At 54.0% G+C, this 18,970-nt stretch overlaps 1 protein-coding gene across 3 annotated transcripts in view; it reads right to left on the bottom strand.

Annotated features, from left to right (window-relative positions):
* LOC144938291 (partitioning defective 3 homolog) overlaps positions 1-18,970 on the bottom strand; it is an 87,658-nt gene that overhangs the window by 20,804 nt on the left and 47,884 nt on the right. For all 3 annotated transcript variants that reach the window (XM_078866179.1, XM_078866180.1, XM_078866181.1), the window contains 2 exons: positions 17,689-17,820; positions 1,171-1,383 (listed from right to left, as the gene is read on the bottom strand). In XM_078866179.1, the coding sequence (XP_078722305.1) occupies positions 1,171-1,383; positions 17,689-17,820 (345 nt within the window). The remainder of the gene's footprint in view (positions 1-1,170; positions 1,384-17,688; positions 17,821-18,970) is intronic.

Raw genomic sequence — 18,970 nt, 5'->3', positions numbered from 1 at the left:
ACCATACAAAAACTTGAAACTTGAAACTCCGATCAAAACTGTCACGTTACCATACATAGCAGGCGTGACCAAAAGGATCTCCAAAATTCTAAACAAACATAAGATCCAAGTCCGATTCAGTACAGTACATAAAATCCGTTATCCAATTCCATCTGTGAAGGATGTCATTCCTGACTTGCAATACCCTGGAGTCTATAAACTGAGTTGCAGCTGTGGTGACTGTTACATTGGGGAAACGAAACGTCATGTCTCTGATCGTGTCCGCGAGCACAAGTCAGATTTAAAACACGGCAAAATTGAGTCGTCTGCCGTTGCCGATCATTGCTACAACTCGGTGGGCTCTCATGAGATTGTTTTCTCCGAGACTAAGGTGCTCTGCAAGCCTTCTGGCTACCATCAAAGGTTTGTACACAAAGCCATTCAGATATACAAACACAGACATAATTTCAACCGTGATGATGGGTACAAACTTAGTAATCATTGGAAAGATGTTATCAACCATGCAAAAAAAAAAGATTTAATTACACATTTTTGGACCATCTTATCTGACAGGCACTATTTTACTTCACCGAGTGTTAACATCCCTAACGTTTAACAGTACTCTTTATTGTCAGCCAACACTGGTATAAACATGGGCATTTCCGCTCCTTTTCTATTATGTACATCCACAGTTACTTGCGCAACACGTCCCTGACCACGAGTCCATTCATCCCACAGTGACTTGCGCACAAACAGCATAACAAAGAGCGGCTTAATCGTATCTAATTCATTTACCCACCTAGCAGTATAACAAAAGCAGTAATTGACCACTTCACAACTCCTCCTCCCCCGCTGCCCTTCCTGGCTCCTCCCCCCTTAACCACTATATAAGGTACAGATATTTTGCTGTGACGGTTTCACCTGAAGACGGAAGCTTGTGTTGCCTCCGAAACGTCGTGATTTTATTGTTTTGAATCCTTGCAGTCACGAAAGCTTCAAATCTAGAACCTAAATGTAATTTGATGTTCTTGCAACTTAATTTTAACTTAATTTTAAGTTGCAAGAACAGACAACCTAAATCTAATGGTAGAGAATAAAATTTCTTTATTTATGTTTGTGCACTGATTTCATGCCATAGCGTGCTGTAGCGGGCTGTGCGCCAGCGTGCTGTGCGCCAGCATGCTGGCACACCTTGGCAGCTGCCCCTCCCGCGATGATGGTCTTGATGAAAATGCCCAGATCCGCGTTTGTTCGGCGATCCTTGGTCCCCTTGACGCTGACCCCAAGGCTCGCAGCGCCCATGTCGTGCAGGGGGATGTGGAGTGTCAGGAACTCGCGGGAACCGTCAGGGGAAAGCAAGCGATCCTCTTCTTCTGCTGCGCTGCCTACTTGTGGGCGCTCCGGCTGCGGCACAAGCGGAAACCGTGCATGAAGACCCGTCAGACCCGTCACGCTCATCGACACATTCATCATCGGCAGATCCAGCTCGAGCATTTCCAAATACAAGTGCCAGCCAATCATAACATCACATAAGTCTGGCAATTCTACAGTTTCTGTCATCATATATAAAAAATATATTCTTATCAAGAGTAAAACCATTCATCTGCTTGGCACACGTCTCATCCACAGGAATGGCTGTGTAACGAATTTGTGTAAAGATGCATCAAAGAAGCTTGGTTTTCTTGTCTGTAATAAATGCTCTAACTCTCAATGACCATTACTTCTGCTATACAATGCACAGTGACTGGAGTGCATTTGCCAGTGTTGGATCATCTGTAGTATGTTGTACATTTCCCACCAGTCATAGCTAAGTACCCCTGGACCCACTCTCAGCTAAAACCCGAGGAGACAGAGCGACCAAAAACCTCTGTGTGTCCTTTCAGAATCAGAATCTTTATTGAGAGTGGAGGAATCTGACGAGCTATCAAGCTCTTTCTCGCAGATGTCCAGAAACCCTTAATCCCAAGCAAACCTGGAGCTTGACACAAAGGGTTAAAGGAATTGGAGGTCGCCGAAAGAAGTAACTTGAAAGGTGAGTTTTAAACTTGAACAAGCACTAACAGGAATAACAATCGGTATCACGACCCATTTCTATCCCTATGAGATTACATATTATATTATTAATGGTGCATTTTCTATAAAATATTATATAAGTCTCTTACGAGAAATAAGATAGAGCAAAATAATAACGAGCATCATTACGTAGAATATAAGTAACAAAATTAATATGTAACTTTAATATATCCCTTCAGCCACACAGGCTTCTGGAGGTGCATTTTTTTCAGCGACATTAGCTTATCGAAGCAAACTCTGGATCGGATTTAATATTCAGTCTCTCATCGGCACAGTCAGGCTTGGTGACACCAATGATGGTGAAATGCCAGATATTTATATAAGGAAGGACCCCCTCTGTTAAATATGGGTCTTAGTATAATGCAAAACTGAATATATGCTCTTTGGTTGTTTCGGTAAAGTCACGTAGGTATAAAATAAAATAAATAACGACGTTTCAGGCGCAACAGATGATGACGGACACAAGCTGATGACGGACGCGCTCGAAACGTCGTGATTTATGTTATTTTCTACCTACGTGACTTTACCGAAAGAACCAAAGAGTATGGATTCCTGCAGTCACGAAAGCTTCTAATCAAAACTGAATGTTATAAAAGAAAACAATGACCGTCAGTCATTTCCCAGCATTCTGATTGGCTTGAGCCCAAACAACACGCCTTGACCAGCGCAGGTTGGACAGGCGTGTGGAGCCCAGCATCAGAGGGAGGGCCCCAGCATTGGGACTGGAACGGAAGGGGGTGTGCAGGTTCCCGGTGCAAGAGTAGGGGCTTCGTGGGGCACGGGGGTCCTATGGGGAGCATGCAGGAGGTGGGATACGTGGGGGGCCTGCGGGTCGGTGAGGCCGAGGGAAGGGTTCGCGAGGAGGGGGCCGGCTGGTGCGGGGTGCGGGGTGCGGGAGAAGGCGACTTGGGAGTTGTCACGCGCGAGGGGGGAGGGGGCACCCGGGGGAGGGGAGATGGGGATGTTGGGGCTGTGGCCAGGCCGTCGCTCAGCGACGATGAGGGGTACTTCCACCAGCAGGTAACAACAAATAATTAATAGCGCTGTTGAAGAGAATGTAAATCACAGAGCATTTTCTTTAAAATAGAAGATGCAATGTCAGTCATATCAATTCTGCGAAACACGAATGTAATGCAATGCTCAAATTCAGTATGTTATTAAATGGTACAGTAAATAATTAGCTAAAATATCACCAGCCACCGCTGAAGACAATGCAATGCTACACTGTGAACAAGAAGAAGCAACCTCTGCCAGAAGGGACATGGCGAATGGCAGACTTCCAAAGAGCCTCGTGAATAATCTGTGCCAGCACCCTGAGCTGAGCTGTAGTGACAGCAGTCCTGGAGGGGAAGAGCACTGACCTGCACAAGATTTGTGTGTAATACATAACGCACAAGTGACAGCAAGCTACTCAGAGAGACACGGGGAGACTGTCACTCAGTCAACCGTGGCGCTCGTTCTGAGGCTTAGCAAACGCCTTCTACATTAGCACTAAAGAGTATGGAACATTGCAGTCACGAAAACTGAAGATCTAAACTAGCACAATTACTTTATGTATTTTTATTCAAAAGCAAAAACGAAATTTGCCACCAAATATCCAGTTCAATAAATTATCTTCATTCGTGTGGGGGTCAAGTAAAATAAAGCATTCAATGACGCAGCCACGTAGCGGTATGTTCATTTACATCTCCAAACAGTGAGAGACGTTAAAATAATCACGTGGTTGTTGTCCTGTATAGCTCAATATTCTCCATTGCCTCTTCTTCCCTGATCTCACTGTTCTGCTTCCAGAAACGATATTTCTTGTGTCATAAAATGTTTCAAGAATGTTCACATTCTTCAATTTCTGTACGTAGCCTTATTCAAGTATGGTATTAAGTTATTGTTACACATCATGACGATGTATTACCTTGACAATGTTTTCTTAACATTGTGCGAACCGGTCAGGTGGGTCAGCAGTACAATGAGCAGCTCGCAACTGAAAGACTGCAAGTTCATATCCTGGTTGGGGGTTGACTTGGCCCATCATTCTTCCCTCCAGGGTGGATAAAATAGATACCACTTCATGGGGAAGTGGTACTCAACGGTGGTTTTCCTATGGATATACTCGCCCCGTCAAAGGAATGTGGAATTTCCTATAACTGGCTCGGGGCTATAAACAGGAGATGAGCTCAACCTCAATGTTAATTTGAGCAATAAATCACTTGGCCTCAACCTGAATCTTCCATGTGTCTCAATAGCTCAATTCAATCTCTTAGTTAAACAATGATTACTGACCGACTGCCCGATAGTCAGCGACGTTACACAGACACGGCATCCGCTGCTGTTCTTGTGCGAGAAATTAATACTCGCTTGCCTGGCCCTGACAGCTTGTTTACCAACAGGGCAGCCAAGGCTCCGTGTAGGGAGGAGCTGGCCCATGGAAACGGTCCCAGGAGAGGCCCCAGAAGCAGATACTCGCAGGCACCGGGAGAGTCCCAAAGGGTCCCCAATAACAGCAGAGTGCGCGCCACTAAGCCCAGCTTTGCAGAAATGTACGCGCACTGCCCGCATCGCACCCGAGCATGACATCCGTGCAGTTTAACCACCGCCTTGTTGTGCCACTGCCCTGCACCGCACACACCTGCCAGCGCGACCCGTGACGAGCACACAAAGCTCAGGGTACAGAGAACGAGGCTTCAGAAGCACTCGGGGATTCACATCTCCACACAGCACACGACATGGCTAAACCGGTTTACCCACCCTGCTTTGTTCTCCATCAATTGAGGTTTTATCATTTGTGTTATTCTTATACGTTGGAGCACAAAAAACATGTTTAGAGCCCTCTTTATTGTTCTCTGATTTGTTAACTAATTATCTAGCTCCACTGTCAGAAGTGGCTGATATGAGATAATTCGATGAAGCCAGCAATTCAGATGACTCGTCATAGAGGTCACAACAAACCCCTTGGGTCTGCTGGGTGCAAATAAAAAATACAGACGGCACAAAAGTCACAACCTCGTTTGCCAAGCAACCAGGTTAAATTATATATAAGGGTCAATCAATGGAAGACCATCTGGATATCAACAACCTTTAAGTATCACCACCTCTGTTTATTTTCTCCATTTGTCCTAGGCTTAAGCTCTATAGAAATAGGCCACATGCCATTTTTACAGTTTCATCGGCTTGAATATCACCGGTTTACTGTTATCTGTTCATGGTCATTCTTTAGCTGTTGGCATCTGACCCCAATTTTAGGTGCCCCTACTTTGCCGAATATTTCTTCAAGGTTCATGACTGAATCTCTCTTTGCAAATGTGTCCATACAATGTTTAAACAAATCTAAATAATTGAAGCTGTGATTACCTGGACTGGAAAAAATATTTTAAATCAGAATGTATTCACTCGCTAAGGTACAATCGACTTTCCTGGACCTGCAATGATAACAGTGTTCTCAAAAAAGCAATTTTAGATGTGAGCGTGTCGATAAATATTGTGGAAAACTTTCAGAAGCATCGCTTAATTTGTTTTTGCATTTTAATTATTTATATGATTGACCCGTCGTGTTTGATTGGTCATTCTGACCAAATGAATAGTCCTATAGAATTGTAGCATTGCATATGGTCTCTTTCCAGTTTACTAAAAGCCAGGAGAAAAGGAGATGGCAATTCTGGAGGTAGTTGGTAAACGTATATGGAATGAATTTCGATTTAAAGCTTTCGTGACTGCAGGGATTAATCTTCTTGGTTCTTTCGGTAAAGTCACGTAGAAGGGAAATAATAAAATAATAAACATTAAACATAATAAAATACAATTCTCACGACGTTTCGGCCACAACGCAAGCAGCCGTCCTCAGGTGAAGAACAGGTCTGTCGGAAAGACAGCGTCTGAATGAACACCACCAAGCTTGGCAGCGTATATTTAAGCTGGGTTATGGAATGACCCAAAGATATAGACAGAGGTCTCCCGTTTAGCGAGTACCTATGAAGGCCGGCACAGCACAGGAGGGGGTGGGAGGCCAGAACCACGCGCAGCTTTGTCTTCCTAGTGGCGAAGTTTACGCACCGCACCAGTGGTGTATCTACTCATTTGAGCCTGAGTCGACCTAGGGGAGGCCCAGGACCGGTTCAAATACTCGTTACTGTTATTAGTGAGCCGGAATTGAACTCGGGTTGTTCTGTTTGTAGTACAACGCACTAACCACTGTGCCACCGCACCCCACATATACACACATATGAAAGACAAAGTTCCGCTTATAGCTGAACAGTTTGTGGAGCAAGTGCTGTGAGTGAGCACCAAAGAAGGCTGGCATGGTACATTAGCGTGTGGGTGGCCAGCACCACACCTGGTCGCCTTTGTCTCCCTAGTGGCGATGATTACACACTGCAACTCATTTGATGTTGAGTCGACCTAGGGGAGGCCCGAGGCCGGTACAGATAATCGTCACTGGTGTTGGCCATGAGCAAGAATCCAACGAGTCGTCAGGTTTATAGCGCAGCACACTAACTACTACACGACCTCTCCCCACGTATATACACACACACATACACAATTATCACTAGTTCGGCATTTTGAGTTCATTTCTGAAAATCATGCCGCATGAACCTCCAACACAGAGCTTCTTAAACGTACATCACACCCGAACACTTAACGTACATGTTAAATAAGCAGCGTGCAATGACAGTGATTTACAAGGCTGCGTTCTATTGATTGAGGCGGTTGAATGGCACAGTTCAACAGTGCTGTTGATTTCCATACGAATGCAGGAGGCAGATGGATCCACGTTATGGCTCAGGAGCGTGCCGGTAAGACCATCACTGAATCGCTCACAACATGAAAGCAAATATCGATACCCATCGACTCTAGCTTTAAGCTTTGTGTTTCTTGTTTATTAAATAAACCTACAAGAATCAGACTGTCTCGTCTCATCCATGCTGCGTCCAACCACCATAACTGTAGGTCACAGCAACTCATCCGCTCAATCACTCACACTCTCGCTGACCCACTCACCACTGCAGCTCAAAACACTTCTCTTTATGAATCTTTCCTCACACTACTCCACTTCGCATTGCCTCCTATCATCGTCTCTTTTCCCCAAGTTCTTAAAATAAATTTGCTCAATTCTAAAAACGCGTTAACCCATAACCTATTACCAACAAGACAGTGCTCTTTGTTGCCGGCCTTTGGGCCTGTGCTCAGAAACAGTGCAAAAAATATAACTGGGTGGTCTCCTGCACATCCACTCTGAGACAACGGCCGCTGGCTGCTCCGAAACAATGCCCTCGAACAGATACCGGGTGCAGCAGCAGCAGCAGCGGCGGCGCCGGCTTGCGTGGCACCCATTTCCCCATGGGGCATGCTTACTGCTCTCCGTAGCATCTGTGAGTCGGTCATCAGGGCACTCTGCCTCCTGGAGCAATCACTTTGCTGTGGTAACAGCAGCAGCTCTCAAATTACTTAAACCTCTCAATCATGCCGGTTACTTATTAAGAGGACGCATAACTGTGCCAAATGAAAGTGACAAAATAATGACAACCAAACATCTAAATCTTGACTTAAAGCTTTCGTGACTGCAAAAATTCATATTTTTAGGGTCTTTCGGTAAAAGTCTCGTAGATAGGTTAAAACAAAATAACAAACTATGACGTTAAAATAGCAACACAAGCGGTCCTCATCAGAAAAAAAAAAGTGGTAGTTTTTATTTATTTTCTTTGAACCTATCTACATGACTCTACCGAAAGACCCAAAGAATAAAACCAAACGTCTCATCCAATCAGCCACATGGCCTTCGAGGAGCACATAATTCAGCAGCATTGGTTCAACACGAAGAATCTCAACAGTTAATTAATTCTGTTTTTCTGTTGTCATGAGTATGTCATATGGCTTATTTCCTTAGAGCCAAAGCCTCCAAACACCCATAGGTAAAACGTAAAATGAGATGCAGTTAGTTAAACAGAACTGGCCAACTGTGTAAACAAGGCTTCATGGGCCTTTACTTTCAATGTGTGTGGCAGACATCTAGTAAACACACCACCACCACCACCACGTTCCTCTACTGTTCAACCCAGTCTGGGCTATACACTACTTGAGGATCTCATTTATCAGAGATTTTGATACTAGTTCAAATCCTAGGCTGAGGATGAACTTGGCCCATCATCCTCCAGGGTATATAACATGATTACTATTTTGTGAGGAAGTTAACAATGGTTGTCCTATGGATAGACTCAGCCACACCAGAGGAATATGGAATTTCCACTACTGGCGCAGGGCTGTGAAGAGGAAATAAGCACCGCCTCAATGCTCATTTGAGCAGTAAATCACAAACTTTCTGATATTGAATGAAAAATGAAGGCATCGTCGCAGGAGGCATGACGCCAACTTTGTTATTTCATTGAACGACTGGTGGCTGTTTAAACTCAACCACGGGCCCTCATTCAGGCCTCCCAGAGACCTCAGAAACTCTGGACAAACCAGGAGCTGCTCATGGTCACACTCACGTGACCCCATAGATGTCACATCATGGAAAGGGGAAAGAAACAGCCCCATATCCATTAACCAATTAGTGCGCTAATCGCCTCAAAATAGATACTCAGTGGCAACTGTTTGATTTTCACAAATCCAAGACATCCTGGCTCTCCCTGTGATAAATGCGGCAGAAGCAGTGTGCTTTTGTATTGTTTCAATATGAATGGAAACACAGCATCCTCACATCATTCCTTCCCGTCCCTAAGCACTTCTCTGCTTTGTAATGCCAGATTCACAAATAGACAATCATAAGAGAATCGGATAATTTTTCAGGTCTCCATCAGAGTCGTGTTTCTATTTATTTTGTTCGTGCAGAACACTTGCTTGAGGCTGCGTTCTGTAATTACGGAGACAAATCTACAGAGGCGACCCCTACACCTCCCGCCTATGTTTAAAATCACTAACATTTCTGAGAATAAGGGAAACTGTCTGTTCAGTGGCATTCATGGTGAATTAGAAATAAAGCTCCATCTGCCAGTGAGTGTGTGTGCTATAATATACCATTGCACTGGACTTCCCAATTATTAGGATGTGATGTAGCTAAGAGTTCATTAATTTCCCCAAACACATCACTGCCCCCTCACCACCACTGCTCCCTCACCACCACTGCCCCCTCACCACCACTGCCCCCTCACCATCACTGCCCCCTCACCACCACTGCCCCCTCACCACCACTGCCCCCTCACCATCACTGCTCCCTCACCACCACTGCCCCTCACCATCACTGCTCCCTCACCACCACTGCCCCCTCACCATCTCTGCTCCCTCACCATCACTGCTCCCTCACCACCACTGCCCCCTCACCACCACTGCCCCCTCACCACCACTGCCCCTCACCATCACTGCTCCCTCACCATCACTGCTCCCTCACCACCACTGCCCACTCACCACCACTGCCCCCTCACCACCACTGCCCACTCACCACCACTGCCCCCTCACCATCACTGCCCCCTCACCACCACTGCCCACTCACCACCACTGCCCCTTCACCACCACTGCCCACTCACCACCACTGCCCCCTCACACACCAAGGAGGGTGTTGTTGCAGTCATAGGATGTTAATTGCAAGTGAGCACACACACACATCCACACACATCATGTCACACTCACACAAACTCTGCATGCCCATAAGGCATCGGACACTTCACCAGGCTGGTAGATGTGCCTATGATCACTCTGCTATTGCTACGACCGTGGTTATTGCTTATTTCCGTAAACGTCACCCGTGTTGAGGACTCGCTCTCTCAGACACTATCGGTTTTGTCTCATCCACAATGTTCTTTCCTCGCAATGCTCCACTTTCGAATTCCCTACCATCGTCTCTTTTTCCAAGCTCTTATAATATCCTTGCTCACTTAAGAAAATGTGTGAACCCCGATAAAATACAACTCTGAGAGTGCAGTTTGTTACTGGTCACTTTACATATTGGGCCAGTGCTCAGGCATCTGTGTTTAATGTGTATTGCATAAGGTGGTGTGAAATCCCAACAACAACATATACACATCACCACATGTTCCAGACAATGGGAAGTCAAAGAAGCCTGAGGATTCCTAGAAGACTATAAACAAAACAAAAACTCATTACGGTCATAAATTATACTTTGGCTCTAACAGGAAAAATATATAATAGGCGGCATTCCAGGCAATCGTCCTTCACAGCATAAACGAAAAAAGGAATATTGTACAAAACATCGCTTATTAAAAGGTTTCCCTATGAATATCTCAAAGCTTATTGACCAACGTGTTCAGTTGTTTATTGGGCTGTGCACCACTGCCAACAGAAACGTCCTTTTCTTGAGGCAACACAGAAATAGGCGCACGCGCGTTGCTGTGTGAAGACTGCATCAACAACACACGCACTTGTGATTGGCCCACAACGCATTGTGCAGCGACCGAGCCGCATCTGGCATCTCTCTGGGAGGGACGGTTAAATGAGTGGGAGAGCCACGCGGGGCAGGAAAAAATAGACCGAGAACAAGCCCCGTGGGAGAGCGGCGCCGTACCTGAGCTAGCGACAGGGCGCGCCGTGTCGTGCCCGCCGCGTCCCTCGTGTCGTGCGTGTCTCCCGTTTCCTGCGTGCCATGCCGGTTGCCTCCCACGTGTCTGCGTGTCGTGCCCCGTGCCGAGCGCGTCTGTGCCGTGTGCCGTGTGCGAGCGTGTCACATCCCACACGCTGAGCCGCCTCCTGCATGTCTGGCATGTCTAGCGTATCTGCGCGAGCGTGCGCGTGTCGGTTCGAGTGTGTGTCTGCGTGAGTTTGTGCGTCTCTTAGGTGAAGCGGAAGCGCAGTGGTTTTCCCACTTCACTACAAACCCAGTCACCTAAGTGGTGATTATCTGAAGCGGTCCTGGACCAAACCTAGATCAACTCAGCCATAAAAGAGTACTTGTTGCAATGTGTGAACATCACTACGAGGGAGACAAAAGCAACCAGGAATGGTACTGGGCACACCACTCCCTCGTGTGTCATGCCAACGTTAATAGGTACTCAAAAACAGCAACTTCACTTGTGGATTCCTCCACCCATGTTGAGGACTCGGTCTACCACTCTTTCATCTCACTCCATATTCTGCCGGTCACCTCACTTCTCTTTCTGCTCCTTCCCTCACATCACCCAAACATTGAGTTCTCTCCCACCGTTTCTTGTCCCCAAGCTCTTAAAAGTAAATAACCTCCCCGAATTCAAGAAAGGTGTGGAATTTATTGCTGACCGCTTGACGTTCTGGGCCTGTTTTCAACAAGTGAGCTCAACATTTTGAGTATAAATCGTCGCCGGTGACCAGGGGTCCAAGTGTACGTGTCTCGCCCGATGCGGGGCACAGGTCGCATACTCCTCACGGTGGAGGTCAGGAGGGGCGGTCGGCGGAGCTGGGAGCGAGGGAGCAGTAGTCGGGAGGGAGCAGAAGTCGGGAGCTCGCCTGATGCACGGCGTGGTTAATGCCAGTCTGTGCTACAAGGGACCGGCAGTTACAACAACATCGCCGGGAGGGTTGTACCCTTGGTGGAAGCAGTGTTTTGGATTGAAAATGGAGACACGGTCCCCGACAGTCCCTTCAATACTTCCCTCTTCCCACACTCTCCCCCCACACTCTCCCCTCTCCCCCCACACTCTCCCCTCTCCCTACACTCTCCCCCCACACTCTCCCCTCTCCCTACATTCTCCCCCCACACTCTCCCCTCTCCCTACACTCTCCCCCCCACAACTCTCCCCTCTCCCACACACTTCCCCTCCCCCCACACTCTCCCCACACACTCTCCCCTCCCCCCACACTCTCCTCCCACACTCTCCCCTCTCCCCACACTCTCCTCCCACACTCCTCCCCTCCCACACCCCCCCCACACTCTCCCCCCACACTCTCCCCCCCACACTCTCCCCCCCACACTCTCCCCCCACACTCTCCCCCCACACTCTCCCCCCACACTCTCCCCCCACACTCTCCCCCACACTCTCCCCCCCACACTCTCCCCCCACACCCTCCACCCACACTCTCCTCCCACACTCTCCCCTTCCCCACACTCTCCTCCCACACTCTCCCCTCCCCCCACACCCCCCACACACTCTCCCCTCCCCCCACACTCTCCTCCCACACTCTCCCCCCACACTCTCCCCTCTCCCCACACTCTCCTCCCACACCTCCCCCTTCCCCCCACACTCTCCTCCCACACTCTCCCCCCACACTCTCCCCCCCACACTCTCCTCTCCTCCCACACTCTCCCCTTCCCCCCACACTCTCCCCCACACTCTCCCCTCCCCCCACACTCTCCCCACACACTCTCCCCTCCCCCCACACTCTCCCCCCACACTCTCCCCCCACACTCTCCCCCCACACTCTCCTCCCACACTCTCCCCTCTCCCCACACTCTCCCCCCACACTCTCCCCCCACACTCTCCTCCCCACACTCTCCCCTCCCCCCACACTCTCCCCACACACTCTCCCCTCCCCCACACTCTCCTCCCACACTCTCCCCTCCCCCCACACCTACTCCCACACTCTCCCCTCCCCCCACACTTCCCCACACACTCTCCCCTCTCCCCACACTCTCCCCCCCACACTCTCCCCTTCCCCCACACTCCCTCCCACACTCTCCCCTTCCCCCACACTCTCCTCCCACACTCTCCCCCCACACTCCACCCCTCCCCCCACACCTCCCCACACACTCTCCCCTCCCCCCACACTCTCCCCCCACACTCTCCCCTCTCCCCACACTCTCCCCCCACACTCTCCCCTTCCCCCACACTCTCCTCCCACACTCTCCCCTCTCCCCACACTCTCCCCCCACACTCTCCCCCCACACTCTCACCCTCCCCCCACACTCTCCCCACACACTCTCCCACCCCCCCACACTCTCCCCCCCCCCACACTCTCCCACACACTCTCCCCTCCCCCCACACTCTCCCCCTCCCCACACTCTCCCCCCCACACTCTCCCCTCCCCCCACACTCTCCTCCCACACCTCCCCTCCCCCCACACTCTCCCCACATACCTCCCCCTCCCCCCACACTCTCCCCACATACTCTCCCCCCCCCCACACTCTCCCCACACACTCTCCCCTCCCCCCACACTCTCCCCACACACTCTCCCCTCCCTCCACACTCTCCCCCCACACTCTCCCCCACACTCTCCCCTCCCCCCACACTCTCCCCACACACTCTCCCCTCCCCCCACACTCTCCCCACACACTCTCCCTCTCCCCACACTCTCCCCCCCACACTCTCCCCTCCCCCCACACTCTCCTCCCACACTCTCCCCTCCCCTGACACTCTCCCCCCACACTCTCCCCTTCCCCCACACTCTCCCCTCTCCCCACACTCTCCCCCCACACCCTCCCTTCCCCCCACACTCCTCCCACACACTCTCCCCTCCCGCCACACTCTACTCCCACACTCTCCCCTCTCCCCACACTCTCCCCCCACACTCTCCCCCCACACTCTCCCTCCCCCCACACTCTCCTCCCACACTCTCCCCTCCCCCCACACTCTCCCCTCTCCCCACACCTCCCCCACACCCTCCCCTCTCCCCACACTCTCCCCCCACACTCCCACACCCACACTCCCCCCCCACACTCCCCCACACACTCTCCCCTCCCCCCACACTCTCCTCCCACACTCTCCCCTCCCCCCACACCTCCCCACATACTCTCCCCTCCCCCCCACACTCCCCCACACACTCTCCCCTCCCCCCACACTCTCCCCACACACTCTCCCCTCCCCCCACACTCTCCCCCCACACTCTCCCCACACACTCTCCCCTCCCCCCCACACTCTCCCCACACACTCTCCCCTCCCCCCACACTCTCCCCTCTCCCCACACTCTCCCCTCTCCCCACACTCTCCCCCACACTCTCCCCTCCCCCCACACTCTCCCCCACACTCTCCCCTCTCCCCACACTCTCCCCCACAGTTCCCCTCCCCCCACACTCTCCCCCCACACCTCCCCCCTCCCCCCACACTCACCCCTCCCCCACACCTCCCCACACCTCCCCTCCCCCACACTCTCCCTCCCCCACACTCTCCCATCCCCCCACACTCTCCCCTCTCCCCACACCTCCCCCACACTCTCCCCCCCCCACACCCCCCCACATTCCCCCTCCCCCCACACTCCCCCCACACCTCCCCCTCCCCCACACTCCCCCTCTCCCCACACTCTCCCCACAACCCCCTCCCCACACTCTCCCCCCTCCCCCCACACCTCCCCACCCCCCACACTCTCCCCACTCCCCCACACCCCACACCCCCCCTCCCCCCACACCCCCCCACACCCCCCCACACCCCCCCACACTCCCCCCCTCCCCACACACTCCCCCCACACCCCCCACACCCCCCCCCCCCACACTCTCCCCCACACTCTCCCACCCCCCACACCCCCCCACATTCCCCTCCCCCACACACCCCCCCCACACCCCCCTCCCCACACTCTCCCCCACACTCCCCTCCCCCACACTCCCCCACACTCCCCCCAACCCCCCCCACACCCCCCCCACCCCACACCCCCCCACACCTCCCCACCCCCCACACCTCCCCCACACCCCCCACACTCCCCCCCCCCACACTCCCCACCACACCTCCCCTCCCCCACACTCTCCCCCCACACTCTCCCCACCCCCCCACACCCCCCCCCACACCCCCACCCCCCCACACACCCCCCCCCACACTCCCTCCCCCCACACCCCCCACACTCTCCCCTTCCCCCCACACCTCCCCCCCACACCCCCCCCCCCCCACACTCCCCCCCCCACACTCCCCCCCACACCCCCCCCACCCCACACCCCCCCACACTCCCCCCCCCCCACACTCCCCCCCCACACTCTCCCCACCCCCCACACTCTCCCCCACACTCTCCCCCCCCCCACACTCTCCCCCCACACACTCCCCCCCCCCCACACTCTCCCCACACCCCACACAACCCCCCCCACACCCCCACCCCCACACCACCCCACACCTCCCCCCCCACACCTCCCCTCCCCCCACACACCCCCCCCACACACACCCCTCCCCCACACCCCCCCACCCACTCCCCACCCCCCACACCCCCCCCCACACCCCCACCCCCCCCACACTCCCCCACACACTCCCCCTCCCCCCACACTCCCCCACACTCTCCCCTCCCCCCACACTCCCCCCACACTCCCCCCCCCCACAACCCCCACACCTCCCCTCCCCCCACACCTCCCCACACTCTCCCCTCCCCCCACACTCTCCCCCCACACTCTCCCCCACACACCCCCCCTCCCCCACCACTCCCCCCACACCTCACCCCCCCCACACTCCCCTCCCCACACTCCCCCCCCCCACACACTCCCCCTCCCCCCACACTCTCCCCCACACTCTCCCCCCACACTCTCCCCTCCCCACACTCACCCCCCCACACCTCCCCTCCCCCCACACTCCCCCTCCCCCCACACTCTCCCCTCCCCACCCTCACCCCCACACTCCCCCACCCCCCCACACTCCCCCTCCCCCCCACACCCCCCCCCCCACACCCCCCCCCCACACTCTCCCCTCCCCCACACCCCCCCACATTCCTCCCCCACACTCTCCCCCACACTCTCCCCTCCCCCACACACCCCCCCTCCCCACACTCTCCCCCACAGTTCCCCTCCCCCCACACTCTCCCCCCACACTCTCCCCTCCCCCCACACCTCCCCCCCCCCACACTCTCCCCTCCCCCCACACTCTCCCCTCCCCCCACATCTCCCCCACACTCTCCCCCCACACTCTCCCCACACTCTCCCCCACACTCTCCCCACACTCCCCCACACTCTCCCCCACACTCCCCCACACTCTCCCCCACACTCTCCCCCACACCTCCCCTCCCCCCACACTCTCCCCTCCCCACACTCCCCCCACATTCCCTCTCCCCACACTCTCCCCCCACACTCTCCCCTCCCCCCACACTCTCCCCTCTCCCCACACTCTCCCCTCTCCCCACACACTCTCCCCTCCCGCCACACTCTCCCCCACACTCTCCCCCACACTCTCCCCTCCCCCCACACTCTCCCCCCACACCTCCCCTCCCCCCACACTCTCCCCTCCCCCCACACTCTCCCACTCCCACTCTCCCCACCCCCCACACTTCCCCTCCCCCACACTCCCCTCCCCCCACACTCCCCCTCCCCCCACACTCTCCCCTCCCCCACACTCTCCCCCTCTCCCCACACTCTCCCCCACAGTTCCCCTCCCCCCACACTCTCCCCCACACTCTCCCCTCCCCCCACACCCTCTCCCCACCCCCCCACACTCTCCCCCCACACTCTCCCCCACACTCTCCCCCCCACACTCTCCCCTCCCCCCCACACCTCCCCTCCCCCCACACTCCCCCCACACTCTCCCCCCACTCCCCACACACTCCCCCTCACTCCCCCACACTCTCCCCCACACTCTCCCCCACACCTCCCCTCCCCCCCACACTCCCCTCTCCCCACACTCCCCCACACTCTCCCCCACACTCTCCCCCCACTCCCCTCCCCCACACTCTCCCCCTCACCCCACACTCTCCCCCACACTCTCCCCTCCCCCCACACTCTCCCCCACACTCTCCCCACACTCTCCCCCCCCCCACACTCTCCCCCCCTCTCCCCCCACACTCTCCCCACACTCTCCCCCACAGTTTCCCCTCTCCCCACACTCTCCCCCACACTCTCCCCTCCCCCCACACTCTCCCCTCCCCCCACACTCTCCCCCTCCCCCCACACTCTCCCCTCCCCCCACACTCTCCCCTCTCCCCACACTCTCCCCCACAGTTTCCCCTCCCCCCACACTCTCCCCTCCCCCTACACTCTCCCCTCTCCCCACACTCTCCCCCACAGTTTCCCCTCTCCCCACACTCTCCCCCCACACTCTCCCCTCCCCCCCACACTCCTCCCCTCCCCCCACACTCTCCCCCTCCCCCCCACACTCTCCCCCTCCCCCCCACACTCTCCCCCCACACTCTCCCCCACACTCTCCCCCACACTCTCCCCCACACTCTCCCCTCCCCCCCACACTCTCCCCTCTCCCCACACTCTCCCCCACAGTTTCGCCTCTCCCCACACTCTCCCCCACACTCTCCCCTCCCCCCACACTCTCCCCTCTCCCCACACTCTCCCCCACACTCTCCCCTCCCCCCACACTCTCCCCCACACTCTCCCCACACTCTCCCCCTCCCCCCACACTCTCCCCCACACTCTCCCCTCCCCCCACACTCTCCCCTCTCCCCCACACTCTCCCCCACAGTTTCCCCTCTCCCCCACACTCTCCCCCACACTCTCCCCTCCCCCCACACTCTCCCCTCTCCCCACACTCTCCCCCACACTCTCCCCTCCCCCCACACTCTCCCCTCTCCCACACTCTCCCCCACAGTTTCCCCTCATGCCCCACACTCTCCCCCACACTCTCCCTCCCCCCACACTCTCCCCTCTCCCCACACTCTCCCCCACACTCTCCCCCTCCCCCCACACTCTCCCCTCTCCCCACACTCTCCCCCACACTCTCCCCCACACTCTCCCCTCTCCCCACACTCTCCCCCACAGTTTCCCCTCATGCCCCACACTCTCCCCCACACTCTCCCCTCTCCCCACACTCTCCCCCACTCCCCCCCACACTCTCCCTCTCCCCACACTCCCCCCCACACTCTCCCCTCATGCCCCACACGCACCGGATCATCTGGGGAGAGGGAGACGTCGTGGTGGCGCGAGACCAGCAAGTCGACGGAGCCGCCAAGTTTGGTGCTGCGCAGAATCGCCACCACCTCCTCCTGCGTGCGACTCGTCACGTCCAGCCCGTTCACCTGCCCCACGCACGCGGGGAGACGCCGTCTCACTTCACCCACACTCGCTCACCATTGCTATTCCATTGCCTTTCTCGTACATCTGACAAACAACAGCGGACGAGCCAGACCGTACACATGCTCGCTGTTTGTTGGACTAAGCCCACTGAGGCGGTGATCATCTCCCGTTTACAGTCCTGAGCCAGTGATGGATATTCCACATTCCTATGGTAGGAAGCAATTATTTATTTATATTTAATTTTTATATTCCAAATGTAAATTCCCTTTCATCAGGGTGTCCATTGACAAATAGATGAAGATTTTAAATCTATAACCTATACATTTCTCCAAGGATAACACCTGTTGAATTCCCACAAATTGGTACATATTTAATCCACACCGGAAGGACGAGGGGCTGAGTCAATCCCCCAACCAGGATATTAACTTACAACCCGCTCACTCGACCGCTGAGCCACCTGACCAGCAAACACAAGCGACATTGTCGAGGAAATCTTCGTAAGCGTCTTAAACCTGTAATGCCGTCTAATAGTGATTAAGGAGTAAGTTCGTGCTTTTGTAACCAAGTCTCGCAGCCATTTGACATTTTCACAACTGTCTGTGTCTCTAAACCAGGACAATCACGTTTCATGGTGACATGAGGCAATGACGCGACCCGGCGATAGCGCGCGTGCCGCTTGTCATAGAGGTTCACGGTTCGTTTCCAGTGTCACAATCACAATTTGCGAAATTTGTTACTGACACTGCAAACTACTCAAGTGGGATGACACGGAGGAGCGTTGCTCCCTACTGGGGGACGATATCCACCTGTATGCACAGCGCGCTCGTGACAGCTTAACAACGACGGAAACACCACATGTAAAAAATTAAAATTGTTATTTACAAATACATGAAAAGCAAACACACAGTTGATAGGTAAATAGAAAACAGGGAGTAGATTATCATGACAAAAATATAAATGTCTTTCATTGTCTTATTAATTACAAAAGCCCAATAAAGAGTCACTGCGTGCCCCATTATTACGACACCGTTATTTTATTTCTTGAAACATATAAACAGTCAACTCTGACTGAAAGCACAGATTCAGCAGAGGAAATCCTGTAATTTGAAGTGGCACGTGTGACACACAGCGATGAGTCAGCGCAGGACATCC

The sequence above is a fragment of the Lampetra fluviatilis genome, chromosome 21 (genome assembly GCF_964198595.1).
Source record: "Lampetra fluviatilis chromosome 21, kcLamFluv1.1, whole genome shotgun sequence".
Classification (NCBI taxonomy): Eukaryota; Metazoa; Chordata; class Hyperoartia; order Petromyzontiformes; family Petromyzontidae; genus Lampetra; species Lampetra fluviatilis.
This window is presented reverse-complemented; position numbering and strand designations above follow the sequence as displayed.